At 37.9% G+C, this 27,790-nt stretch overlaps 1 protein-coding gene across 2 annotated transcripts; it reads left to right on the forward strand.

Moving 5' to 3' along the window:
• Window positions 1-27,622, forward strand: ZNF367 (zinc finger protein 367). Of its 2 annotated transcripts, XR_010841929.1 has the most exons (6): window positions 217-788; window positions 18,261-18,411; window positions 20,972-21,091; window positions 22,417-22,555; window positions 23,617-23,806; window positions 25,073-25,140. XR_010841929.1 is itself a non-coding variant. In XM_059071770.2 (5 exons), the coding sequence occupies exons 1-5, from the start codon at window positions 378-380 to the stop codon at window positions 25,293-25,295; spliced, it is 1,044 nt and encodes a 347-aa protein (XP_058927753.1). In that variant the 5' UTR covers window positions 1-377; the 3' UTR covers window positions 25,296-27,622. The 2 variants fall into 2 exon arrangements, 1 of the variants encoding a protein (XP_058927753.1); XM_059071770.2 differs by lacking the exon at window positions 23,617-23,806 and having other exon boundaries at window positions 1-788; window positions 25,073-27,622.
• The last annotated feature ends 168 nt before the right edge of the window (window positions 27,623-27,790 follow it).

The following is a 27,790-nucleotide window of genomic DNA, read 5'->3' on the forward strand; positions in this document are numbered from 1 at the left end:
GGGAAAAACTGGAGCAGGGACCCCGGCGGCAGGTTGTTATTTTCGGGGGCTCGGTGCTGCGCGTCCTGCTTTCCTGTCATCGCAAGGCAAGGCGCCCGCTGCTTCCCGCCGCTGCAGCCTGCGTTGGGGAGCACAAAGAGTGGAGGGCGGGCTTGACCCAGGGTTGGGGTCCGGCCCTGGCAGCCTGGTGCAGGCCGAGCGGCTCTGCTCCTTCGCTGGCCGCCGCGCAGGAGGGTTCCAGGAAACGTCCGCCTGCCATGAGCCAGCGGGACTGAGAGCCGGCGACTCGGAGCAGCGCGGGCGAGCGGAGCAAAGGCCAGACCCGGGCTCAGGGAGTGTGGCCCACGGCCGCCGGAGCTGCGGATCGGGGCCGGGCAATGATCCGGGGTGTGGAAGCGCCGATGGCTGACAACCCGCCGCAGCCGCCGCCCGTCATCTTCTGCCAGGACTCCCCGAAGCGGGTGCTGGTGTCGGTCATCAGGACGACCCCGATCAAGCCCACATGCAGCGGCGGAGGGGAGCCAGAGCCGCCGCCACCGCTTATTCCCACCAGCCCTGGCTTCAGTGACTTCATGGTGTACCCGTGGCGCTGGGGCGAGAACGCGCACAACGTGACGCTCAGCCCCGGAGCCGCCGGGAGCGCCGCCTCGGCTGCCTTGCCCGCTGGCGCCGCAGAGCACCCAGGGCTTCGGGGCCGGGGCGCGCCCCCGCCCACCGCCTCGGCCGCCGCCGCCTCAGGAGGTGAGGACGAGGAGGAAGCGAGCAGCCCGGACAGCGGCCATCTCAAGGTAAGCGGCGTGGGCGGGGCTTGGGGCAGTTGGGGCCCGTTAACGGCGTGGCCCGGGAGCCGGCAGCGCCCGCAGACGCGGCGGGCGGGGCGGGGCCGAGTTTAAAAAGCGAGGTCGCTCTGGCGGGGGCGGGGGCGTTGGCGGGTGACAGGACGCTGACGTCACTGCCGCGCGCCAAAAAACTGCCCCCCGGGGCGGGGCTAGGTTTCAGTCACGTGACACCGCCCGGGGGGTGGGGAAGCCCAGCAGACCAGAGGCCACGGGCCAGCAGGTGCAGTAGGCGGGAGCGTGACCTTGTTGTCACGGAGGGGGACGGTCAACCTGCTCTGCCAGTCGTTCGGCCCACCGCTGAGTGTTTTCTGGCGAGAGAGGGCGGGAAGGGGCCGCAGGCCTTGAACTGTTCCTCTGGGTGCGGGGGGAGGGGTTGAGCAGTTTCTGCCTCACCGCAGATACCCCGACCCTGCTAAAGATGCCCTGTAGAGATAGCCGAAGAACAAGAAGGGACTTAGGGGACTCTTCCCCAGCGGGAGTTGAGCCCTCGCTGTCTTTTCACGCATCCAGCGTACAACTTTGCTAGGTTCTGAGAGCTCAGAGTGGAATGGGACGCTGTTGTCACCAACCTCGAATTGCTTGGAGTCTCAGACTGTATTAGAGCTGGAAAGGATTCAAACCTACAATTTACGGATCAGGCAATTTTGGCTTAGAGGGATTGGTGAAGGGAGCTCCCCAAGGTACACAGCTAGGTAGCGGGAACGCTGGTACTGTAGTTGAGTTTTTGTGGCTCCTAGTCCTGAAGCATGTGTCGGAGGTGCCTCCCTGCTGACATATACTTACCTCTATAGACTGTAAGCTCCAGGAGCGCCGGGACAATTTCTCTCTGGTAGACTTATTTGACTTTAATACCTTATACTCTGTAAATGCTGAATAAATGTGCTCAGTTAAGTATTTGTGTAATGAATGGTGCTAATATAAGGTTAATATTCAGATTCGATTTAAGTGGCTATATAAGATAAGCAGTTTGCTAAAGATAAAACAAGTAAATCACCTTGTTGATAAGTACGTCTATATTGGCAAATACTATAAAAACGGAAACAGGTTTTATCATTTTACACGCAGTAGCACAGATGTTGAAACACTGTGTTGAGCCCTGAGGAAATTGATACACTTTGTTACTAATGGCATTGTTATTAAAGAACTATAAATTTATACAGCTATATGCCTTGACACACTTCAACTCTTGAAGCTGCACTTAAGTAAAAATTTGAAAGAAGAAGCAGTAGAAATATTTACATTAGTGCTGAGTTTGTGAAGTGAACAATCACTGTGTGCTGTCTCTAGGTAGCCCTTAGTAAGATGGCTGGGTATCCTAGATATTTTTCCGTGTTAAACATATTTACATGTTTAGTACTTAAATATATATATATATGTAGTAGGTTATATGGTTGAGCAACATAAAGACATATATGCACAAATTACTTATAGAAGATTTTGCATCTATTATTTTATTTTTAATTATAACTGAATCTAATTTTGGGTTATCCAAGAAGATTAATGTTATAATAGATAAGTGAAATCTATACTTTTTTGAGGGGGGCTAAAACATTTTTATCTTCACATAAACCTTTTAAAAAACATTCTTAATAATGCATAGGTTTGAATTTTATTTCCACTTTGTCTACCTCTTTTCAGAAGTAAAACATAACACAAGTTATGAAAAACATTTAAAAGTGAAAAGGCTGTTATATATTTCACTTTTTTTCCTCCTCACCATCTTTCATACCATAACTGTTTCATAAATTAGTAGACAAATTGATTTTAACGTGTCCTTTTATCAATGAAGCAATTCAAATACAGCTCCAAAAATTCATTCAGTTTCTGCAACTTGAGGGGGAGCCTCAAGCCTCCATATTTTGTGCCCTCTGGAATATACTTTCATTTAAGGAAGTTACCTAGTTTGATTTGTGATCACATTCTAGACTAAAGGTTGGGAGTTCCAGCCTCCTTTCCTTTGTTTTGCTTCTCTAAAGTACTCGTAGTTCTTTTATCTCCATATACATCATAGGTGAATCATGCTGGCTGAGTCTGCTCACTTTTGGGGAAGACAAGTTTGTAATATAGTTGGTGCCAATAACATGGCACCAACTTCTACCCCCTTCTCTCAGTATCTGGGTTTGAGGCAGTAACAGCTGTGGGTTTGAGAACAACTTTTGTGTTCATTTACTTTCTATTTGATACCACCTTTCCCATGGGAGGTGTTAACATCTGAGTCCTACACACCTGGTGTCAGCTTTTGCTTGCTTTCTTGTTTGTTTCTGCCCAACACTGCCTCCCTGCCTATGAGGAAAACATCCATCTTCTACCAGCTTAGTTTGGCCCCTCATCACAAGATTGTTTAGCACTATTGGGATATAGTTATATATTAGCACTGTCTCTTCCCAGGTTGTAGAATTCTGGGAAGGAAGGGAGAAGGTCTAATTTTCATCTGCCAAATGATATTCCAAGCCTCCATATTTTGTGCCCTTTACTCAGACTGCATTCATGAGGTTACTTCTCCACTTTGGGGCCTGTGTAGTTTGGCTTCTCTGCACATCCTCAGATACCACTTACCCTTCAGGACCTGCCAGCTGCCTATCCTGTTTGCCCTTTCTATCACCAATCACTTTAAACATCTAGACTGCACATAGCCTTACAAACAGCTGATTAGTACACAGTAGTTTTTGATCACCACCATGTTTAAACATAACGTTATGTTAACATGTTACGTGAACATAGTAGCTACCATTTGTTATTTATTGCCTTGCAGAGCAAACCACCAGACTCTGTGTTGATTGTTTTGAATTCTTTAATTAATTTACCTTGTTTACCTGATGAAAAAGTATGAATTAGAGAAGTCCCCAAGATTAAGTTAACATCATATAAGTGGCAGAACTGATTGGAACTTTTTAGAGCCCTTACTCTTAATCTGTACCTGATATTGCTTCTTTGTTTATCATGTGTGTTGACTTTAGGGGTTTATTTATTTTTAATATTAAGAAGATGCAAGTAGGGAGTTCCCTGTGGTGGTCCAGTGGTTAGGACTCTGTGCTTCCACTGTAGGGGGCATAGGTTTGATCCCTGGTCAGGCAACTAACATTCTGCCAGGCAGCATGGCCAAAAAGAAAAAAAAAAAAAGAAGATGCAAGTAGACTTATGAAATAATACACACTATTCATAACTACCTATATCTCGATTGAGATGCATCATGAGAATACACACAGTACAATAGATAGATGCAAATTAAGACTTATAAAGTGGTCCAGATAGGTCAAGGTGGGGGAAAGAGTTAGGCAGCAGATATGCGAGCCATAGGAAATTCGGATCTAAATCTGAATTCCAAAAGGGAAATAAGATCTATTTAAATTTTCTCATGAAAGTGAGAAGGTACACATGCCTCCCTCTGAGAACTGTTTTTCTTTTCCATCCATGTTATATCTGTATAATTTATTTGAATTTTACTTTGTATAAAAATGTGTTGAGGACTTTTAGTTTTTTTAGTAATCACATTTAGGTAAATGTGTACATTATTCTAAGTGGCTTGAGAAATAACTCCAATTTTATTAAATAACTTGAAAGTTATGGACATTGAAAGCAAAACATTTACCATGAAATATTTTAGAAAACACTTTCAAAATCACTATCTTCTGGAGGTACTGAGATTGTTTTAAAAATTAAACCTGCTGAAGTATGTAAACATTTTTGGCGATTTATTCATTTTTCTTCTTTCTAGTAGCTTATTTTGCAGCAGTTGCCATATAATAGCAATAGGATGTCTAAGAGTTCCTTTTTTAACTTTACTTTTTTTTTGGGGGGGAATCATCAAGCAGTCTTGACAAGATTTCTCTCTTAAGCTACAGGTACACTTAGTTGTTAATGAGTTAACTCTATTATTGTCAAAATGATGTACACATACATGCTTTTCTTATTGCTAAGGCTAAAATGAAAAAGGTCCTCTTTAAGTGACACTGCTTATTTTTGTATATATGGTTAAAAGATGCTATTTATTAATTTATTTAGGGTATTAGATGATTCCTTGCCTTATTTAATTTTCTTAGTTGAAAGAATGCGCTTAGTGAAGTCTTACCTGTATATGGCTGGGATGTTGTATTATGTTGCATTTTTCAGCTCTTTATTTCCCACTTGGAAAATGCAAGTATTATTTGCATTTTCTTGTTTCTAGATGAAACAAGATCTTAGAGTTACTGGGAGGCAGCCAAATAGATAACTTAAAAAAAAAAATCTTTCCCCACTATTAAACATGCTTGTTAATTTTTTTTTAACCAGAAACAGAGAAAATAGTAATGGATAATCTTAAATTTTTGATACTAAATAGTATTTGATACTAAATCAGTTATTTCAAATTGTAATAGAGTCAACAATATGTTTTTAAAAAATATTAGGGAAATGATCCTTTCATGGCAGAGGAGTTGTATTACTAAGGTTTTTTTAAAATTTGTTTATTTATTTTTGGCTGTGTTGCGTCTTCGTTTCTGTGCGAGGTCTTTCTCCAGTTGTGGCGAGCGGGGGCCACTCTTTATCGCGGTGCGTGGGCCTCTCACTATCGCGGCCTCTCTTGTTGCGGTGCACAGGCTCCAGACGTGCAGGCTCAGTAGTTGTGGCTCACGGGCCTAGTTGCTCCACGGGCCTAGTTGCTCCGCGGCATGTGGGATCTTCCCAGACCAGGGCTCGAACCCGTGTCCCCTGAATTGGCAGGCAGATTCTTAACCACTGTGCCACCAGGGAAGTCCTACTAAGGTTTTTAATTAACCTTATTTCATGTTCCATTTCTTTCTTAACAGAACAAATCATCTGCTATTTTTATGGATCATAGATGCTGTGTTTGTTTTGCATTTTTAAAACTATTTAAAACAATTATTCATGATATGATCATAACCAGCAACAATTTATACAATTATTGTGGAGAATTGATCAGATCTTTATCCCATTAACAAATATTTATTAAAAATGTGCCTGAGTCAGTTAGCTTAGGCTAAACCATGCTGCAGAATGAACCTCAAAATCTCAATCTCAACCTAAACAAAGCTCGTGTTATGTCTCTTGTGAGGGTTAACAGCAGGTGTGCTCTTCATCCTGTTCATTCTGGGACCCAGGAGGAACATCCCCTACCTGGGACATGTGAGTCTCAAGGCAGAGAGGAAAGAGAGATGGTAGAACCTTGTGATGGCTTTTAGAGATTTTGCTCAGAAGTCACACATGTGATTTCTAGTCACATTTTATTGGTCAAAGCAAAGTCATATGGCCAAGTTGGCCTCATTGGGGCCCACAGTGCGGAAAGAACAGTGAATATTTTAACAATGTTACAATCTGCCACAGTGCTTTCTCACATTCTTTCCCCTTATTATTATTATTATTATTTTGGCTGCATCGGGTCTTAGTTGTGGCACATGGGATCTTTGTTGAGGCATGTGGGATCTTTTTTCGTTAAGGCACGTGGTCTCTTCGTTTCGGTGCTCGGGCTTCTCTCTAGTTGTGCCTTGCAGGTTTTTCTCTCTCTAGTTGTGGCGTGCGGGCTCCAGGGCATGTGGGCTTTGTAGTTTGAGGCACGCAGGCTCTCTAGTTGAGGCATGTGAGCTCAATAGTTGTGGCGCCAGCTTAGTTGCCCCCCAGCATGTGGGATCTTAATTCCCTGACCAGGGATTGAACCCGCGTGCTCTGCATTGGAAGGTGGATTCTTTACCACTGGACCACAGGGGAAGTCCCCTCACATTTTTTTTTTCTTTTTATACTTTTGTGGCAGAAAACACATAACATAAAATTTACCATCTTAACCATTTTAAAGTATTAACTATATGAACATCGTTGTAATAGAACTCCAGAACTTTTTCATCTTACGAAACCCAAACTGTACCCATCTCGAGCTCCTCCTTTCTCCCTCTCTATGACCCCTGGCAACCACTATGCTGCTTTCTGTTTCTAAGTTTGACCATTTTAGATACTGCATATAAGTGGAATCATGTAGTACTTGTCTTTTTGTGACTGCCTTATTTCACTTAGGATAATGCCCTTAATATTCATCCATGTTGTAGCATATGGCAGAATTGCCTTCTTTTTTAAGGCTGAATAATTTTTCATTGTATGTATCACATTTTCTTTATCCATTCATCTATCAGGGGACATTTAGGTTGCTTCCACCTCTTGGCTGTTGCAGAAATAGGTTTTTTTTTTTTTTTTTTTTTTTTTTTTTGCGTTATGCGGGCCTCTCACTGTTGTGGCCTCTCCCGTTGCGGAGCACAGGCTCCGGACGCACAGGCTCAGCGGCCATGGCTCACGGGCTCAGTTGCTCCGCGGCATGTGGGATCTTCCCGGACCAGGGCACGAACCCGTGTCTCCTGCATCGGCAGGCGGACTCTCAACCACTGCGCCACCAGGGAAGCCCAGAAATAGGTTTTAATATCTAAGAATTTTTTAGACATGACTTATCCTGTAAGATAACTCATCCATGTTGAGATTGAGCTTTTCTTTCAAGGTGAAAATTGATTGAAAGGAATTTTGCTGTCGCTTATTTTCAAGGTTTCATGCTGATGTTTTTAAGCTTTGGGAAGGCTTTAGGTTTTTATATTGACAGCAGTAAAAACATCTTCAGTTTGGATGTAGGTGTTTTTTATGTTTTTCCTTTTTTTTCTTCATTTAACTTATATGTGTAAAAATTTAACTTATCTGGAAAGAAAGTTTTTTTCTTCAAGGAAATGCTTATTTTAGATTAGTTTTACATACATAGAAATGTTAAGACAGTACAGGGAGTTCCCATCAACCACATATCCAGTTTCCCCTATTGCTAACATCTTGCATTAATATGATACATTTGTTACAATTAATGAACCAAATTGGTACATTATTAACTGAAGTCCATAGTATTTTCAGAGTTTCTTAGTTTTTTTAAAAATTGAGCTGAAATTCACATAGCATAAAATTAACCATTTTGAAGTATAATTCACTGATATTTAGTAATTCACAATGTTGTGAAACCACCACCTATATCAAGTTCCAAAACATTTTCATCGCCCCAAAAGAAAGTCCTGTATTCATTAGTCACTCCCTTTTCCCCTCTATAGGCAGTCTCTGGAAAACACCAATCTGTTTTCTGTCTGTGGTTTTACCTATTTTGGACATTTTATTACATGGCATCATAAAATATGTGGCCTTTTGTGTCTGACTTCTGTTACTTAGTATACTGTTTTTGAGGTTCATCCACCTTGTAGCATGTATCATTTTTATGGCTGAATAACAGGCCATTGTATATGTATATGTACATATGTATATGACATTGTATCACACTGTCAAACTTTTTCACAGTGGCTAAACCACTTTACATTCCTACCAGCAATGTATGAAGTTTCTAGTTTCTGCACATTCTTGACAAAAAAACACCTTATTTCTACTTTTTTCCTGTTTTTTTTTTGAGTATAACTGAGTTGGTGTGAAGTCGTATCTCACTGTGTGTGTGTGTGTGTCTCTGTGGGTGTGTGTGTCTCTGTGTGTGTGTTTAATTTTTTTCCCTTCAGGCTTTGCTGAGATATAATTGACCTCAATTGTAGTTTTGATTGGCATTTCCCTAATGACTAATGATGTTGAGCATCTTTTCATGGGCTTGCTGCCCATACATATAACTACTTTAGAGATATGTCTATTCAAGTCCTTTACCCATATTTTATTTGAGTTTTTGTTGTTGTGTTGTAAAGGTTCTTTATATATTCTGCATACTAAAACCTTAACAGACATATGATTTGCAAGTATTGTATCCCATTCTGTAGGTTGTCTTTTCACTTTCTTGATAATGTCCTTTGACACAAATGTTTTTAAGTCCAGTTTATCTATTCTTTTGCTTATGCTTTTGGTGCCACATCTAAGAATCCATTGTCAAATCCAAGGTCATGAATATTTACCCCTGTTTTCTTTTAAGAGTTTTAAAGTTTAAGCTCTGACGTTTTGGTGTATGATGCATTTTGAGTTATTTTTTAATATATTGTGTGAGGTACAACTTCATTCTTTTGCATGTAGAAATCCAGTTATCTCAGAACTATTTGTTGAAGAGCTATTCTTTCCCCATTGCATGTTCTTGGCACCCTTGTTGAAAATCAGTTGGCCATAGGATACGGGTTAATGTCTTAATTCTCATTTTGTTTCATTGGCCTATGTCTTTCCTTATGCCAGTACCACACTGTCTTAATTGCCATTGCTTTGCAGTAAATATTGTAATAGGGAAGTGTGAGTCCTGCTTTGTTCTTTTAAAATATTGTTTCGTCTACTTGGAGCCTTTTGCAATTCCATGAGTAGAGGATTGCTTTTTCCATTTCTGCAAAAAAGGCCTTTGGGATTTTAATAGGGATTGCACTGAGACTGTATATCACTTTGGGTAGTAGTGGTATCTTATATTAAGCCTTCCAGTCCTAGAAATGTATCCCATACGTTTTGATATGTTGTGCTTTTATTTTCATTCATGTCAAAGTATTTTCTAATTTTCTGTGTGATTTCTTCTTTGACCCATTGGCTGTTTAAGAGTGTTGTTTAATTTCCACATATTTGTGAATTTTCCAGTTTGCTTTCTTTTATTGATTTATAGTTTCATTCCAAGTATGTCAAAGAAGATGCTTTGGATGATTTCAATCTTTTAAAATTTATTGATACTTGCTTTGGGCCCAACATATGGTCTATCTTGGGAAATGTTCTATGTGCACTTGAAAAAAATGGGTATTTTGCTGTTTTTGTGTGGAATGTTCTTCATATTCTGTTAGGTGTAGTTGGTTTATAGTGTTGTTCAAGTCTTCTATATCTTTGTTGACCTGTCTAGTTGTCCTCTCCATTAATTGAAAGCTAAAGTCTCCAGCTATTTTTGAACTGTGTCTTTTTATTTTCAATTCTGCCAATTTTTGCTTCATACATATTGGGAGCTCTGTTGTTAGGTGTGCATGTGTTTATAATTGTTATCTCTTTTTCCATCTTTTCACTTTTAAACCTATTTATGTGTTTGGCTCTAAAGTGAGTTTCTTGTAGATAGCATATAGTTGGCTCATTAAAAAAAAATCCAATCTCTGCCTTTTGTTTGCAGAATTTAATCTATTTACATTTAAAGTGATTACTTACAAGGAAGAACTTCTCCCATTTTATTTGTTTTCTATAGTGTTATACCTATTTTGTTTATTAATTCTTTGATTACCGCCTTATTTGGGGTTTGATTTTTTTTTTGTGATGAACCATTTTCTTTTCTTTCTTGTTTCCTTTTCTGTTATTTTTTTGATTTAATATCACCTTAGCTCCAATAGTATACAAAAGTTCTGCTTCCATATATTTCTGTCCCTCTCCCTTTTTGTTATTGTTGTCATAATTACATCTTATATTGTGTTTCCATTAACAAAGATGTGTTATTTTTTTAAATATACTTGGCATTTGTCTTTTATATAGGAAAGAAAAGAAGAGTTATAAGCCCAAAGTGCAATACTTCTGGCTTATGTAGTTACCTGGTGTCGTTTACTTCTTTGTATGGCTTTCAGTTATTGTCTAGTGTCTTTTCATTTCTGCCTGAAGAACTAACTCCCTTTAGATATATTGTAGGGCAGGTCTAACAATGAACTCTCTTAGCTTTTGTTTGTCTGGGAATGCTTAATTTCTTCATTTTGGAGTGATAATTTTGTTGAATATAAGATTATTGTTTGATTTTTTTTTTTCCTTTCAGCACTTTAAACATGTCATTCCACTGATTTGCATAGTTTCTCCTGAGAAATCAGCTGTTAATCCTATTGAGGACTGGTATGTGTGATAAACTGCTTCTTTCTTGCTGCTTTCAAGAGTCTCTTTTTGTCTTTTGATAGTTTGATTATATCTCATGTATATCTCTCTTTGTATTTATGCCATTATTTCTTCAAATATTGTTTCTGCCCTAGTCTCTCTTGCCTTCTGGATCTCCGATTGTGTGTGTGTGGGGGTATGCTTGATGCGGTGGTGTCCCCCAGAATTCGTGTGTTGAGATCTTGACCCCCAAAGATGATGGTGTTAGGAGGTGGGGGTCTTTGGGAGGTGCTTAGGTCATGGGGATGGAGCCCTCATGAATAGAATTAGTGCCTTTATGAAAGAGGCCCTGGAGAGCTCTCTTGTCCCCTCTGCCATGTGAGGACACAGCAAGAAGGCACTGGCTATGATCCAGGAAGTAGTCCCTAACCTGACCATGCCAGCACCTTCGTCTTGGACTTTACAACTGCCAGAATTTTGAGAAATAAACTTTGGTTGTTTATAAGTTACCCAGTCTGTAGTATTTTGTTTTAGCAGCCCAAATAGACCCATAAGACACTTGATGTCCTATTGGTATCATAGGCCCTGTTCATTCTTTTCTCTTTCTATTCCTCAGACTGGATAATTTCAGTTGATCTATCTTTAAATTTGCTGTTTCTTTCCTCCTGACAGTTCAAATCTGCCATTAAGTAAGACTCTGTAGTGACTTTTTTCATTTCAGTTATTGTATTTTTTAGTTTCAGAATTTCTATTTTTAAAAATAATTTGTTTCTTTTTTGACATTCTCAGTTTGTTGAAACAGTATTCTCCTGGTTTTCTTTTGTTCTTTGTCCATGGTTTCCATTACCTCTTTAAGCATATTTAAGACAGTTTAACATCTTTGTCTAGTAAGTCCAATGTCTGCTTCCTCGTAGGAGAAATTAACTCCTATGTATGGGAGTTAATATTTTTGTTTCTTTGCATGCTTTATAATATTTGTTGAAAAATGGGTGTTTTGAATATTATAAAGTAGTAACTCTGGAGATTAGATTTTCCTCTCTCCTCAGAGTTTGTTTTAGTTGTGTGCTGTGGTTTGTAGTTGTTTGGTGACTTCTCTATTTTTGTAAACTCTATTCTTTATTGTGTTTGTTCTTTAAAGTCTGTTTCTTTAGCTTTAGTCAGCTCATATTTTGAGAGAGATCTTGAATGCCAAAAAACCCCCAAAATACAAAAAACAGAAAAGAAAAGAAAGGGGGGGAAAACCCCTTCTAACTTTGCAGAATGGTCTGTGCTGTAGCTCTCCTTCTATACTTAGCCAGACTGTTTAAAAGTCTGTCTTAGCCTTCATTTCTTGCTTGTGCTGAGCCTAAAGATCAGCCAGAGGTGAAAACTTATGTTCTTTTCAGGTCTTTTCTGAGTATGCTTCCTTCGCTGGGCAGGCAAGTGTGTGGCTTCCTAAATTCCTGTCTTTAGGATATGTGAGCACTTTTCAGTGCCCTAATTTCCCGAGGAAATTCTCTCCCCAGCTTTTCCTCCCAGGCTTTTGGTGTGTCGGTGTGCCTTAGTTGAAGTTGTTATTGGCCTTACAAGGTTTTTGAGAGATGCCCTCTGTGTAGCCACTTTCCTGCCAAGAGAGAGTTCTAAGTTAGTAAAACAAAGACAAGCATCTTGTGTCAGACCTTCAGGTAGCCCTCAGGCTGGGCAAAACAGACAAACAAAATTCTTTCAGAGTAAAGTCTTCTCTGTTCTTTCTTGATCCAGGGACTACATTCCTACACTAAGAATGAAGGCAGTAATCTTCAAAGACCACTGAGTGAAGGGGTGGGGCAAGGGCTGTAAAAATTGCTGCAAAGCTTTCCTACTGTTTTACGTTGCTTGTTTCTTGATTCATTGTTCTCTGAGTTGCTGTAAATTTCTCATCATTTTCTGGAGCTGTGACAAAGCTGATTCTGAACAGTTTTTGCTCGACTTTTTAGTGATCTGTGGAGGGGTGGGCCCTGGAATTACCTACTCTGCCATTTCACTGATGTCACTCAAGAAAGGTTTCAAAAAATTATTTACAGTTATACCTTTGAGATATTGTGGGTTCAGTCCCAGACTGCTAGTCACACAAGCTTTTGTTTCCCAGTGAATAAAAAGTTATGTTTATACTATACTGTAGTCTCTTAAGTGTGCAATAGCATTATGTCTAAAAATTACCTTAATTAAAAAACACTTAAAAATTTTTCTAAAAAACATTTCTAAAAAATGCTAATCACCATCCGACAACACAGGGTTGCCACAAACCTTCAATCTGTAAAAAATGCAGTATCTGCAAAATGCAATAAAGTGAAGCATAGTAGAGACTCTGGGAGGGCTCATGCCAAGGAGTACTTCCCAGAACTTCTGCTGCCAGTGTCCTTGTCCCCACGGTGAGCTAGAGCCACCCGCTGCCTCTGCAGGAGACCCTCCAACACTAGCAGAAAGAAGTAAGAACTTGATTATCTGGGCAACAGTCAGCTCTACCCAACACCAGTCCCTCTCATCAGGGAAGTTGCACCAGCCTCTTAGATAGTCTCATCCACCAGAGGGCAGACAGCAGAAGCGAGAAGAACTACAGTCCTGCAGCCTGTGCAACAAAAACCACATTCACAGAAAAACAGACAATATGAAAAGGCAGAGGGCTATGTACCAGATGAAGGAACAAGATAAAACCCCAACTAAATGAAGTTGAAATAGGCAACCTTCCAGAAAAAGAATTCAGAATAATGATAGTGAAGATGATCCAGGACCTTGGAAAAGAATGGAGGCAAAGATTGAAAAGATGCAAGAAATGTTTAACAAAGATCTAGAAGAATTAAGAACAAACAAACAGAGATGAACAATACAATAACTGAAATGAAAACTACACTAGAAGGAATCAATAGCAGAATAACTGAGGCAGAAGAAAGGATACATGACTTGGAAGACAGAATGGTGGAATTTACTGCTGCGGAACAGAAAAAAGAAAAAACAATGAAAAAAATGAAGACAGCCTAAGAGACCTCTGGGACAACATTAAACGCAACAACATTTGCATTATAGGGGTCCCAGAAGGAGAAGAGAGAGAGAAAGGACCGGAGAAAATATTTGAAGAGATTATAGTTGAAAACTTCCCTAACATGGGAAAGGAAATAGCCACCCAAGTCCAGGAAGCTCAGTGAGTCCCATACAGGATTAACCCAAGGAGAAACATGCCGAGACACATAGTAATCAAACTGTCAGAAATTAAAGACAAAGAAAATTATTGAAAGCAGCAAGGGGAAAATGACGAATAACATAAAAGGGAACTCCCATAAGGTTAATAGCTGATTTCTCAGCAGAAACTCTACAAGCCAGAAGGGAGTGGCATGATATACTTAAAGTGATGAAAGGGAAGAACCTACAACCAAGATTACTCTACCTGGCAAGCATCTTATTCAGATTTGATGGAGAAATCAAAAGCTCTACAGACAAGCAAAGTCTAAGAGAATTCAGCACCACCAAACCAGCTCTACAACAAATGCTAAAGGAACTTCTCTAAGTGGGAAACACAAGAGAAGAAAAGGACCTACAAAAACAAACCCAAAACAATTAAGAAAATGATCATAGGAGCATACATATCGATAATTACCTTAAATGTGAATGGATTAAATGCTCCAACCAAAAGACACAGGCTTGCTGAATGGATACAAAAACAAGACCCATATATATGCTGTCTACAAGAGACCCACTTCAGACCTAAGGAAACATACAGACTGAAAATGAGGGGATGGAAAAAGATATTCCATGCAAATGGAAATCAAAATAAAACTGGAGTAGCAATACTCATATCAGATAAAATAGACTTTAAAATAAAGAATGTTACAGGAGACAAGGAAGGACACTACATACTGATCAAGGGATCAATCCAAGAAGAAGATATAACAATTATATATGCACCCAACATAGGAGCACCTCAATACATAAGGCAACTGCTAAAAGCTCTAAAAGAGGAAATCGACCGTATCACAATAATAGTGGGTGACTTTAACACCTCACTTACACCAATGGACAGATCATCCAAACAGAAAATTAATAAGGAAACACAAGCTTTAAATGACACAATAGACCAGATAGATTTAATTGATATTTATAGGACATTCCATCCAAAAACAGCAGATTACACTTTCTTCTCAAGTGTGCATGGAACATTCTACAGGATAGATCACATCTTGGGTCACAAATCAAGCCTCAGTAAATTTAAGAAAAATGAAATCTTATCAAGCATCTTTTCTGACCACAGTGCTATGAGATTAGAAATGAATTACAGGGAAAAAAACGTTAAAAAAAAAAAAATGGAGGCTAAACAATACGTTACTAAATAACCAAGAGTTCACTGAAGAAATCAAAGAGGAAATCAAAAAATACCTAGAGACCAATAAAACACGATGATCCAAAACCAATGGAATGCAGGCAAAGCAGTTCTAAGAGGGAGGTTTATAGTTATACAAGCCTACCTCAAGAAACAAGAAAAATCTCAAATAATCTAACCTTGCACCTAAAGGAACTAGAGAAAGAAGAACATACAAAACCCAAAGTTAGTAGAAGGAAAGAAATCATAAAGATCAGAGCAGAAATAAATATAATAGAAACAAAGAAAACAATAGCAAAGATCAATAAAACTAAAAGCTGGTTCTTTGAGAAGACAAAATCGATAAACCATTAGCCAGACTTATCAAGAAAAAGAGGGAGAGGACTCAAATCAATAAAATTAGAAATGAAAAAGGAGAAGTTACAACAGACACTGCCGAAATACAAAGCATCCTAAGAGACTACTACAAGCAACTCTATGCCAATAAAATGGACACTCTGGAAGAAATGGACAAATTCTTAGAAAGGTATAACCTTCCAAGACTGAACCAGGAAGAAATAGAAAATGTGAACAGACCAATCACAGTTAATGAAATTGAAACTGTGCTGAAAAATCTTCCAACAAACAAAAGTCCAGGACCAGATGGCTTCACAGGTGAATTCTATCAAACATTTAGAGAAGAGTTAACACCCATCCTTCTCAAACTCTTCAAAAAAATTGCGGAGGAAGGAACACTCCCAAACTCATTCTATGAGGCCACCATCACCCTGATACCAAAACCAGACAAAGATACTACAAAAAACGAAAATTACAGATCAATATCACTGATGAACATAGATGCAAAAATCCTCAACAAAATACTAGAAAACAGAATCCAACAGCACAATAAAAAGATCATACACCATGATCAAGTGGGATTTATCCCAGGGATGCAAGGATTCTTCAATATAAGTAAATCAATCAATGTGATACACCATATTAACAAATTGAAGAAGAAAAATCATATGATCATCTCAATAGATGCAGAAAAAGGGTTTGACAAAATTCAGCCCCCATTTATGATAAAAACTCTCCAGAAAGTGGGCATAGAGGGAACCTACCTCAACATAATAAAGGCCATATACGACAAACCCACAGCAAACGTCATTCTCAGTGGTGAAAAACTGAAAGCATTTCTTCTAAGATCAGGAATAAGACAAGGATGTCCACTCTTACCACTATTATTCAACCTAGTTTTGGAAGTCCTAGCCACGGCAATCAGAGAAGAAAAAGAAATAAAAGGAATACAAATTGGAAAAGAAGAAGTAAAACTGTCACTGTTTGCAGATGACATGGTACTATACATACAGAATCCTAAAGATGCCACCTGAAAACTACTAGAGCTAATCAATGAATTTGGTAAAGTTGCAGGATACAAAATTAATGCACAGAAATCTCTTGCATTCCTATACACGAATGATGAAAAATTTGAAACAGAAATTAAGGAAACACTCCCATTTACCAGTGCAATAAAAAGAATAAAATACCTAGGAATAAACTTACCTAGGGAGACAAAAGACCTGTATGCAGAAAACTGTAAGACACTGATGAAGGAAATTAAAGATGATACCAAGAGATGGAGAGATATACCATGTTATTGGATTGGAAGAATCAATATTGTGAAAATGACTATACTACCCAAAGCAATCTACAGATTCAATGCAATCCCTATCAGATTACCAATGGCAATTTTATGGAAGTAGAACAAAAAATCTTAAAATTTGTATGGAGACATAAAAGACCCTGAATAGCCAAAGCAGTCGTGAGGGAAAAAAACAGAGCTGGAGGAATCAAGACTCCCTGACTTCAGACTATACTACAAAGCTACAGTAATCAAGACAGTATGGTACTGGCACAAAACCAGAAATATAGATCAATGGAATAAGATAGAAAGCCCAGAGATAAACTCATGCACCTATGGTCAACTAATCTATGACAAAGGAAGCAAGGGTATACAATGGAGAAAAGACAGTCTCTTCAATAAGTGGTGCTGGGAAAACATGACAGCTATATTTAAAAGAATGAAATTAGAACACTCCCTAACACCATACACAAAAATAAACTCAAAATGGATTCAAGACCTAAATGTAAGACCGGACACTATAAAACTCTTAGAGGAAAACATAGGAAGAACACTCTTTGACATAAACCACAGCAAGATCTTTTTTGATCTACCTCCTAGCATAATGGAAATTAAAAATAAATAAATAAGCAAAAGGGACTTAATGAAACTTCAAAGCTTTTGCATAGCAAAGGAAACCATAGAAAAGATGAAAAGACAACCCTCAGAATGGGAGAAAATATTTGCAAACAAATCAACAGACAAAGGATTCATCTCCAAAATATATAAACAGCTCATGCAGCTCAATATTAAAAAAACAAACAACCCAATCCAAAAATGGGCAGAAGACCTAAATAGACATTTCTCCAAAGAAGACATACAGATGGTCATGAAGCACATGAGAAGCTGTGTAACATCACTAATTATTAGAGCAATGCAAATCAAAACTACAGTGAGGTATCACCTCACACCAGTTAGAATGGGCATCATCAGAAAATCTACAAACAACAAATGCTGGAGAGGGTGTGGAGAAAAGGGAACCCTCTTGCTCTGTTGGTGGGAATGTAAATTGATACAGCCACTATGGAGAACAGTATGGAGGTTCTTTAAAAAACTAAAAATAGAATTACCATATGATCCAACAATCCCAATACTGGGCATATACCCAGAGAAAAACATAATTCAAAATGACACATGCACCCCAATGTTCATTGCAGCACTATTTACAATAGCCAGGTCATGGAAGCAACCTAAATGCCCATCGACAGACGAATGGATAAAGAAGTTGTGGTACATATATACAATGGAATATTACTCAGCCATAAAAAGGAACGAAATTGGGTCATTTGTAGAGATGTGGATGGATCTAGAGACTCTCATACAGAGTGAAGGAAATCAGAAAGAGAAAAACAAATATCATATATTAATGCATATATGTGGAACCTAGAAAAATGGTACAGATGAACCGGTCTGCAGCGTAGAAATTGAGACACATGTAGAGAACAAATGTATGGACACCAGTAGGGGAAAGCAGTGGGGGTGGTGGTTGTGGTGTGATGAATTGGGCAATTGGGATTAACATATATACACTGATGTATATAAAATTGATGTCTAATAAGGACCTGCTGTATAAAAAATAAAATAAAATTCAAAAATTGAAAAAAAAAGTGAAGCATAAGTAAGGTATGCCTGTATTATGATATTTTGTTTTAATGAGTGGAGTCCAAAAAATTATATTAATGTTTATGCACATTGTTAACAGGATGGAATCCGACGTGGTAGACCCAGAGCAGATACTGTACGGGATTTAATAAATGAAGGAGAGCATTCGTCCAGCAGAATACGTTGTAACATCTGTAATAGGGTGTTTCCACGGGAGAAATCACTCCAGGCTCACAAAAGGACTCATACAGGTAAGTTGAGCAAATTTTAGAGAATGCCAAAAGTGATACTTAACTGAAGGCTGATTTGATGTTTGGGCCTATAAATTAATTTTTAGTTACCTTACATTTCCTTATTGTAAAGTTTTAAAAACAGGCACTGTGTAGTCAGCTTCTCTTTTGGTGTGGAGGGATAGTTTTCTGAACATTGATACCATGTGATTTCTAAAGTTATCATGGTAATTAATGTAGTCACAGGAATGTTATTACTAAATTTGGTTCTATCCTATGTACCCGAATTTTACTTGATATGCCCTTAAGTTGTCTGTATAATTGTTAAAACTGATTTGTAGGCCAAATCCTAAATCAGTTATAGTCAAGTTTTTAATAGAATTTCTAGAGTCCTCAGGGTATTTGACCTAACTATTAAATCTAAGGTGAAGTATAATTTTTCAGAATTAAGTGTATTGTAGGTAGCTATCCCAAGACTATCATATATCTTTATTTGTGTAGAGAAGTTATACTTGCATTTAAAATACCATAAAAATACCATATAAGGAGCAAAAAGATAATATAAAGAGGGCCTTGTTCTTTCCATAGAGAAAGTTGGTCCCACCCAGAAGGAGCCATATGGTTCTAAAAATGATATCAAATAATTTACTTATGAGGAAACTGAGGCACGAAAACACCCAATTACCACTGACTTACAACTTCTCATACCCTTAAGTCTAGAACTACACTGGCCAGTATAGTAGCACATGTGGCTCTTGAGCACTTGAAATGTAGCTAGTCTAAATTGAGATGAGCAGAATGTTTAAAATACACTTAGTATGAAAAAAAGAGAGTAAATGATATCTAATAATTTTTGATAATGATTACAAATTGAAATGATAGAATTTTAGATATATTGGGTTAAAGTATACTATCAATTAATTTCACCTGTTTCTTTACTTTGTTAATGTGGCTACCACAAGTGGTTCTCATTCTATTTCTGTTGGTCAGTATGGGTCTAGAACTTGGGCTTTTAAACCTTAGTCCCCTGTTTGTTCCACTATGTTTATGGTCATCTCCTGTTTGTTTTTTCTTTCTGTTTTTGAAAAGATACATTTTAATGGTATGCTAGAATACAATTTTCTTAGCTACATCCCTGAAAAAGGGTAAAATTTTAATTTTGAATTATTATAAACTAAGGTGGCCAAGATGTTTTGACTTTAGGTATCATTCAGTAAAACTATTATTGAATGAATATCCGATTTTGAGAATTTTTGTATTTTTTCAATCTACTTAGTCTGAAATAACCCCAAATAACTGGTACAGAGCTGTAGAGTACATGTTGCCAGCGCGAAGTCAGTTGCCAAGATTCAAGACCATGTGGCATAATAAAAAGGTGCCTGAGTCCCAGTCCCTATCTACCACTAACCCATTGTGTGTCACCCAATACTTCCAGGCTTACTACACTGTATGCCAGGGAACTGAGCCGAAGATCTCCATGCTATAGTTAAGCTCTAATAGTATATGCTTTGTAAAAAGCTTTTGTCTTACTTTATCCTATGTTTATTAACTTGTGTCCAACTGTCGCATTCATTTAGTAATTTCTAAATAATGAGAAATTTAGGGAAGATTCATTACTGTTCTTTGAGTCATATGGGAAGAACCAGTATATAATTGTTGACCAAAGAATGTTTATTCAAGAAATAGTAAGTTTAATTATGATTGAGAAACAACCTTTTTGAGTGCTTTCTTTAGCCTAGCACTGTGTTGTATATAGGAATTGAAATGGAGTACAAAGTGTTACGCATCTTTGTATAAGGAGAGTACCATGATACATAAACAACATAGGACACTAAGTTAGTGAAGAGATATGTAGCTTAATATTTGGAGGTGGGGGTTGGGGGGTAGGGAGGAGTTTTACTGAGACTACAGGATTGGGAAGATTTGAATGGGCAGAAAAGATAGGGATTTCAAGGAGTAGAAGATGGGGAACTGCCTCATGGCTGGAATGAATCTCCAAGAGGGAAGTAAAGATAAACCCTGCTCCCTAACCTAGTAGCTATAGTGCAGGTACTAGAGGACCATTTAAAAGTCAGCAGATAATTTTCAATTGTTCAAGGAGTATCGTAAGGTTTGGGGTAGTTTTAGAGGGTAGTTGCATGGCAGCTATCCTGGAAGTGCTGTGCAGGTCAGAGACTAGAGGCCTGCCAGGGTTCATTCTAGGTGGGAGGGGCTACCAGTCTGACGAGGGGAGGTGGCAGTGGGAAGGCAGGAGTGGCAGACATGTTAAAGAATCAGCAAGAGCTAGCGATTTGGATTGTGGGGTGAAAATATGGAATAAGTTGAAGATGATAACTTTAAGGATTTGAACCTGGGTACCTAAAAGCTCAACGCCTAAAGAAAATATTGTGCTTCCAAGTGGATAGATGCTTCATATCATCGAAATGTGCCCTTAGCACTTCCACTTGCAGCTCTGCAGAGGCTATGACATGTTTTATTGTTGTTTGCAGTCATAACTTATATAAAGGTTGATTCTCTCTCCCTGCCCTTTCCCCTTCTCACCTTTTGTCTCAGAAATAATATATATCATCTGTCTACTTAGGTGAGAGACCCTATCTGTGTGACTATCCAGACTGTGGAAAAGCCTTTGTTCAAAGTGGACAGCTCAAAACCCATCAGCGTCTTCACACCGGAGAAAAACCTTTCGTTTGTTCAGAAAATGGTATGGTGTTAGGAGTTAAGTTTATGGAATAGCTAGTTGGGAGTTAAAATATCTTTTGCTTGAATTTTTGGGAAGCGAGATTTTTGGTAAAGATTTAATCAAACCTCATAAGTTTTCTTCCTTGTTAATTGTGATCCATGCTCGATTTCCAGGAAATGACTGATTTTTAAATAAAGTATTCTTTTTAGGTGAAAATCTTAAAGGGCAGTTAAAAATGCTATATCCAGTCGTATGCTGTAGAATAATCTATACAAGTAAATACAGCCTTTAGAGTAGGCTTTTACTTTGGTTTTAAACTTTTTAACTGTTTAGCTGAAAGAAGCACATTACTGTCGAAATTTTCAGTTCAGGAGGAGTGGGGGTGGGGTGGATTTTACCAGCTCAACACTGCTACTGTTGGTAATTTCATAGTTTCTTAAGCTGTTTTTCTTATGTACATTTTACACAGTTATATTTGAAATTCAGTACAGTTTTGTTCTGTTGCTCCATGGTTTTCTTTTTTCTTTTTTTTAAATAGATCTTTATTGGAGTATAATTGCTTCACAATACTGTGTTAGTTTCTGTTGTACACCAAAGTGAATCAGCCATATGTAAACATGGCCCCATATCCCCTCCCTCTTGAGCCTCCTTCCCACCCTCCCTATCCCACCCCTCTAGGTCATCGCAAAGCACTGAGCTGATCTCCCTGTGCTATGCTGCTACTTCCCACTAGCTAACTATTTTACATTCGGTAGTGTACATATGTCAATGCTATTCTCACTTCGTCCCAGTTTTCCCCTCCCATCCCGTATCCTCAAATCCATTTTCTTGTCTACATCTTTATTCCTGCCCTGCAACTAGGTTCATCAGTACCATTTTTTTTTAGATTCCTTATATATGCATTAGCATATGAACAATGATTGCCTCAATGTTCGTTATTAAATATTTAATTTGTTTTTAAAATTTGCTTGTTACCAACAAACATGAGGGGCATGTTTTCCTACTTAAACTTTTGTTTACCTTTTGGGATGTTTTTTTATGATAGAGTCCAAGATGAAATTCCTGGGTCAGAGATTTTGAACATTTTTATGACTTGTGCTAATAAATCACTTTCCAGTGGGGTTGAATGCATTTACACTGCGATGACCAAGGTGAAAGAACCGTCTTCACATTCCTCTCAGTGGCATTGATAATATCAGCTTAGGGTTATTTTTTTTCTCCTCAAGTTATAGAATGATAAATTTCATCATCTTAATTTACTTTTCTCGGATACCAGTGAAACTGAACATTTTCCATGTCTGCTGGATGTCCAGATTCTGATAACTGTTTCCTTCTGTGTTTTGAAGGCTGCCTAAGCAGATTCACCCATGCAAACCGCCACTGTCCGAAGCACCCTTATGCCAGGCTGAAGCGAGAGGAGCCCACAGATGCTCTCAGTAAGCCCCAGGCTGTGGACAACCAGGCTGCCGCCGAGTGGTTGGCAAAGTAAGGCTCTCTCTGGAGTCTACTGCAGAACACTGCCCAGTGTGTGGGTTGAAGTTGGGGACTTTGACATTTCTTTCAGTTTAAATAAGTTGCTTTTCTACACATTTTATAAAATAACTTGAAATGGCACTTTGTTTCCTGAAACCACAGAATTGTTAGAAGTTTTATTTGGATCTGTGTGAAAGAAAACTACTATATGATATTAATTAGTCTGAGTGCTCAGACCACAATTTATTTTAAAAGCAGTAGTTTACCCCATTTGAAAAGAATGCTTTTTATGTATCGTATTTCATTTGTCATTAATGCAGTCCCTCTTCATTTTCTTTATATTGGATTTAGCTACGTGTTGATTATTAGAGGGATAGAGACTAGATGTTATTCCAAAGTAAAATTCCAAAAAGCACCCAGTTTGATTTTTTTTAATGGCAACAAGGGGTCCAGTATAAAAACATTTCTCTAAGGATATTTTGATTTAAGGAGTCGTCTATCACATACACACCAGCAGCAGCTGACTGTGCTGCTCCCTAGCTTCACTGGCTTCCTCTGTACTGAGGATAAAGTCTAGAATCCCTAATTGTGTTGCTGTGGCTCTGCCTCCCTCTAGCAACACAGCTGTCTCCAGCCACCCGGGCTCCTTGTCTCTCAACAGCACTATAGCTGTTGTTTCCAGGCCTTTGTGCTCACTTCCCTCTTCATTTAGCCACTCTGCTCATTCTTCATTTCTTACTCAGGTTAAACATCACTTCAGGAAGTTCTTCCCTAACCTGCCCACTAACCCCCCAAACAAACAAGGTTAAATCCACTTAATAGATCCTTTTATAACACATTGTATTTTCCCTCTCAAAACCTCCTTCACACATTTACTTGTTCAGTGGCTATCTTCCCTGCTGGATCGTAAGCTCCACAAGGGCAGGGAATATGTTTGTCCCAAGTACTGAATCACTTCCTTCCTCCCTCTTCCTCCTGCCTGGTCCCCACTGCCCCATTATATCTAATTTTGCCCAAGCCAGAAACTTATTAGTCATCTTTGTGTTTATCTTCTTTTTCTCCCATCTACTCAGTGACCAACCTATGGATTCTACTTCCTTAACAATTATCAGATTCAGCCACTTCAGTCTTCTCAATCCATTCTCCATGCTGCTGCCAGAGGAATCTTTCTAAAATGCTAATATGATGCTCAATATTAAGTCTAAGCCCTTTATTATAGCATTCAAAGCCGTTTGTTACCCAGTCCTTGCTGACCTTGCTAAGGTATTTTGCTATTTTGCTATTTTCCTATTTTAGTTGTCCTTCAAGTCATACTGAACTGTTTGCATTTCTCTTTTTATACTTCTGAGTATTTCCAAAACTTTTCTAGTTTGAGTAGTCTGGATTTCCTGAAATCTGGTAATTGTATTATTTTTTTTGTATGTACTTTTAAAAACAGCTTTATTGAGGTATAATTGGCACACAATAAATTGTACATATTTAAAGTGTATAATCTGATGCGTTTTGACATATGTAGACACCTGTGAAACCATCACCAAAATCAAGATAGTGAACTTACCCATCACTTTCACAGGCTTCCTCATGTCTCTTTGTAATCCATTGTCCCTGCATCTCCCTTCCCTCCTCCACCCCAAAGGACACTGACTGATCTGCTTTCTGTCACTATAGTTAGTTCACATTTTCTAGAGTTTTATACAAATGGAGTCATATAGTATGTACTTTTTCGTCTGGCTTCTTTCAGTCAGCATAATTATTTTGAGGGTCATCATGTTGTTGAGTGTATCATTTCATTCCTTTTTATTGCTGTGCAGTAATCTGTTATATGGATGCACCTCCACTTATTTATTAATTCGCCTCTTGATGGGCCTTTATGTTTTTGGCTATTACAAATAAAGCTGCTATGAACGTGAATATTCAAGTCTTTGAATGGACATTTTTGTAGGTAATGGTACTGTCATTTAAATATGCCTTTCTTTGGTTATCAAAGGAGGTGGAACATTTGCATTTTCTCTTGTGAATTATCAGTTGGCTACGTAATAGAAAATGATGGTGCTCTTAAATTCTTGAATAAGCTGTATGTGTTAAACATATTAATCCATTTGTCCTATTTTGTGGGTTTAAACTTTCTCAGTTAACTGTCAGAAGCCATCATCCCTCTGTGGATAGAATAAATGGGTTTCTAATGGTTATTCTACTGTTTCTATATTTTGTTCTAGTCCATTTCACATATGATCTTTAAGGCAGCTGTAGTTTAATGATAAAACACGTGACTAGAGAGTTGAGTATAAGACCCAGAACTGCCACTTGTTGATTTTGTTATTCTGAGCAAGTCCTTCAACTTATTGAACTTGAATTTTTTCCTCTGTTATGGAAAAACATGTAATGTATGTGAAATCACTTTATAACTTTATAAACTGAAACACAAAATAATACTGTAGTAAAGACCCCCCTTTTTTTTTCTTTAAAGAAAAGTGAACATTTGAGAATGTTATATGTACTGTATAAGTAATACGGATGCATTTCATATAGGTACTGGGAAACACGAGAGCAGCGTACTCCCACCTTGAAAGGAAAACTGGTTCAGAAGGCAGATCAGGAGCAGCAGGACCCTCTGGAGTACCTTCAGTCTGACGAGGAGGACGATGAGAAGAGCGGTGCCCAGCGGCGTCTGCAAGAGCAGCGGGAGCGCCTGCACGGAGCCCTCGCTCTCATCGAGCTCGCAAACTTGACGGGAGCGCCGCTCCGCCAGTAGCCAGAACACTGACTCTTTCCACTGTACAAAAGTACTGCCCAGCGTACTTAAAAAGTAGATCCTTGGGCATAAGCTAAGCACCTTATTTGCTTATCATAGGCTGCTATTCTGTAGAAATTTATGAAGAATGTCATTGCCCCAGAATATGGGGTGAGAGAGAATTGCACTTTTTTTATATGGTAATGGATTTGTTGTAAAGTTTAAAATATTTTGTAAATATGGGACTTCTAGTACAGGGTAGAAAACTACATATTGTGGGAAGCTAGATTTTGCAAGTTTAATGCATTCATTGGAAGCAGTTCTCACAGGAAGCACTTTCTGAATAAGACACTTGTATGAAAAAAAAAAAAAAAGAATGGTACATGTAGCCAAAGAAGGTTTAAATAGATTATTTATAAGATCATTTTTAACAATGTATATTAGTATGTTTAACAATACTGTAAACACTGAAACAAGCAAGAAAGTGTAAGATATATATTTTTAAATTGCAAAATAGTGTGCCTAATAAGACTAGAGAAATGGAAAACTGACTATTTTGGAAGACTTTCTAACTTACCGACTTTGGAAGAAAATAGGTATTTGAAGATCTTGGTAAGATGAACAGTAGTTCAGAATTTTAAAAATTGGAGTAAAATCAGTCTTATTCTATCTTTCTGAGGCTTTACAACTCATTGTGATATTTAGGTTTGAAAGCACTTGTCACCCTTAGCTTGTTAACTTGGGAACTTTTGCACATTTCATGTTTCTCATTTGCTGAAATTGAATGATTAATCTTGCAAAGTCTAGGTAACTTAGTAATTGGTATTTTAAAAAAATATTATGGGCCCTGTAATGAGACTTGGCAGTTGGAGTTTTTTAATAAAAGGGACATCTACAGGGTTGTTTTGTAGTGAACTGTTTTAGAACCTTTGTTAGCAAACACTAAATTTAAATGTACTGCTTGTTTAGAATTATTAGCAAATGGAAGCCTCCTATTTATATTTTCAGTGCATAAAGCCACCTTCTTGCTTTACTTCAGAATAACATGCCAAGCTATTTTGTGTTCACTAAATTTAGCTATCAGTTAAACACTGCAGAAAATATTAGCGACTCAAAGAAGTAGGCTTCTGGAATAGTTTTAACTGCAAGTGTGTTAAATTGTGTGGTGGTTTTAAATCATTTTTTCCAAAATAGATGAAGTTTTTAAACACCACTTTATGTACTGAAGCATGAATAGAAAAATCAAGAGCTGAGTAGTTCACCTCCTTTATGTAGGCATAAGCCTCCATCATTTTAACTTGTTTTAAGCAGAAACTAAATAACATCATAGCATGGTAATTTCATAGATTGCTTAACTGGAGTAAACCAGAATAAGAGAGGGAAATATGGGCTCTTCAGCGCCTTTTGTTTCTTTTTTGTATTGAAGTAGTAGCCTACAGATGTAGTTAAAACATTATCTAAAATGTAGGCTTCTTTATCTCAAAATCCCAATGTGTTGCAGTACACAGATAGTCTAAAATATGTAGCCATGGGGAAGGGGAGGTATGTAAATGTCTTGAAATGGAGCAAAAGTATGAAAGATGATAGTAACAAATAATGTGTATGATGAGGACATACTTTAAAAATATAATTCCTCTGTACAGTAAATTACAAATCTTGAGGGATTGTGTTTTTTTTGTAATAAGAGAATTTATATTTGTAATGGTTTAAGAATTTTGTTTGTAATCTGGTATATAGAATTTTAACTTGGAGCACTTATGAGCAAGTAAGAGAGACTATATAGTATCTGAATTTTCTTGGTTTAGGTTTCAACATTTTTCTCTAGAATTTTTCCTCTCAAATATGACTTAAATGAATTATAAAAAATGTCATCAGTCTTGGGAAATTTAAAATTTGATGAACTTACCTAAAGAAGGAAGTGCAGTAAGAATTTAAAAAATACAAATACTTGCCAGTTCACAGATAATAAAATTTAAGGCCTTCAAAAGTAATGAGTTCTTGTTTGTTTATCCTGTCAGCTTTTGCCAGCTATAATAGTTATATTCACAAACTTTTTATTTGTATAATTGGAAGTTTTAAGAAATTATTACAACTATTTACTATAGAAATATTTAAAATGTTCTCTTTTTGATATAAGCTGTATACTTGGACAAAATACATTGGCATCTAAAATTTGAGGTGTGTTAACACTGCTTTTTGTTTTAAAAATGTGGTTTACATTCAGGTTTTTGAAGTGTTTTATGCTTCATATGGCTAAGTTGTAGTTTGGCAGAGTTAACAGCATAAGAATAAACATGCTGTAATTTTAAAATATGCTTTGAATAAAAACTTATTTTAATTTACAGTTTAAAGTACATGTTCATTCTTAAACCCTTTATAATTTGTTTTTCTTTTTAAAAATATAATAGCCATAATATGAAAATCTAAAGATGGAAAGAAATGTCACCTATAGCCATACATTCTCCCATCATTATTATTTTGGTGCATTTTATATTTCATTCCAGGCATCATTTTAG

This window comes from Kogia breviceps, chromosome 8 (genome assembly GCF_026419965.1).
Source record: "Kogia breviceps isolate mKogBre1 chromosome 8, mKogBre1 haplotype 1, whole genome shotgun sequence".
NCBI classification, from domain to species: Eukaryota; Metazoa; Chordata; class Mammalia; order Artiodactyla; family Physeteridae; genus Kogia; species Kogia breviceps.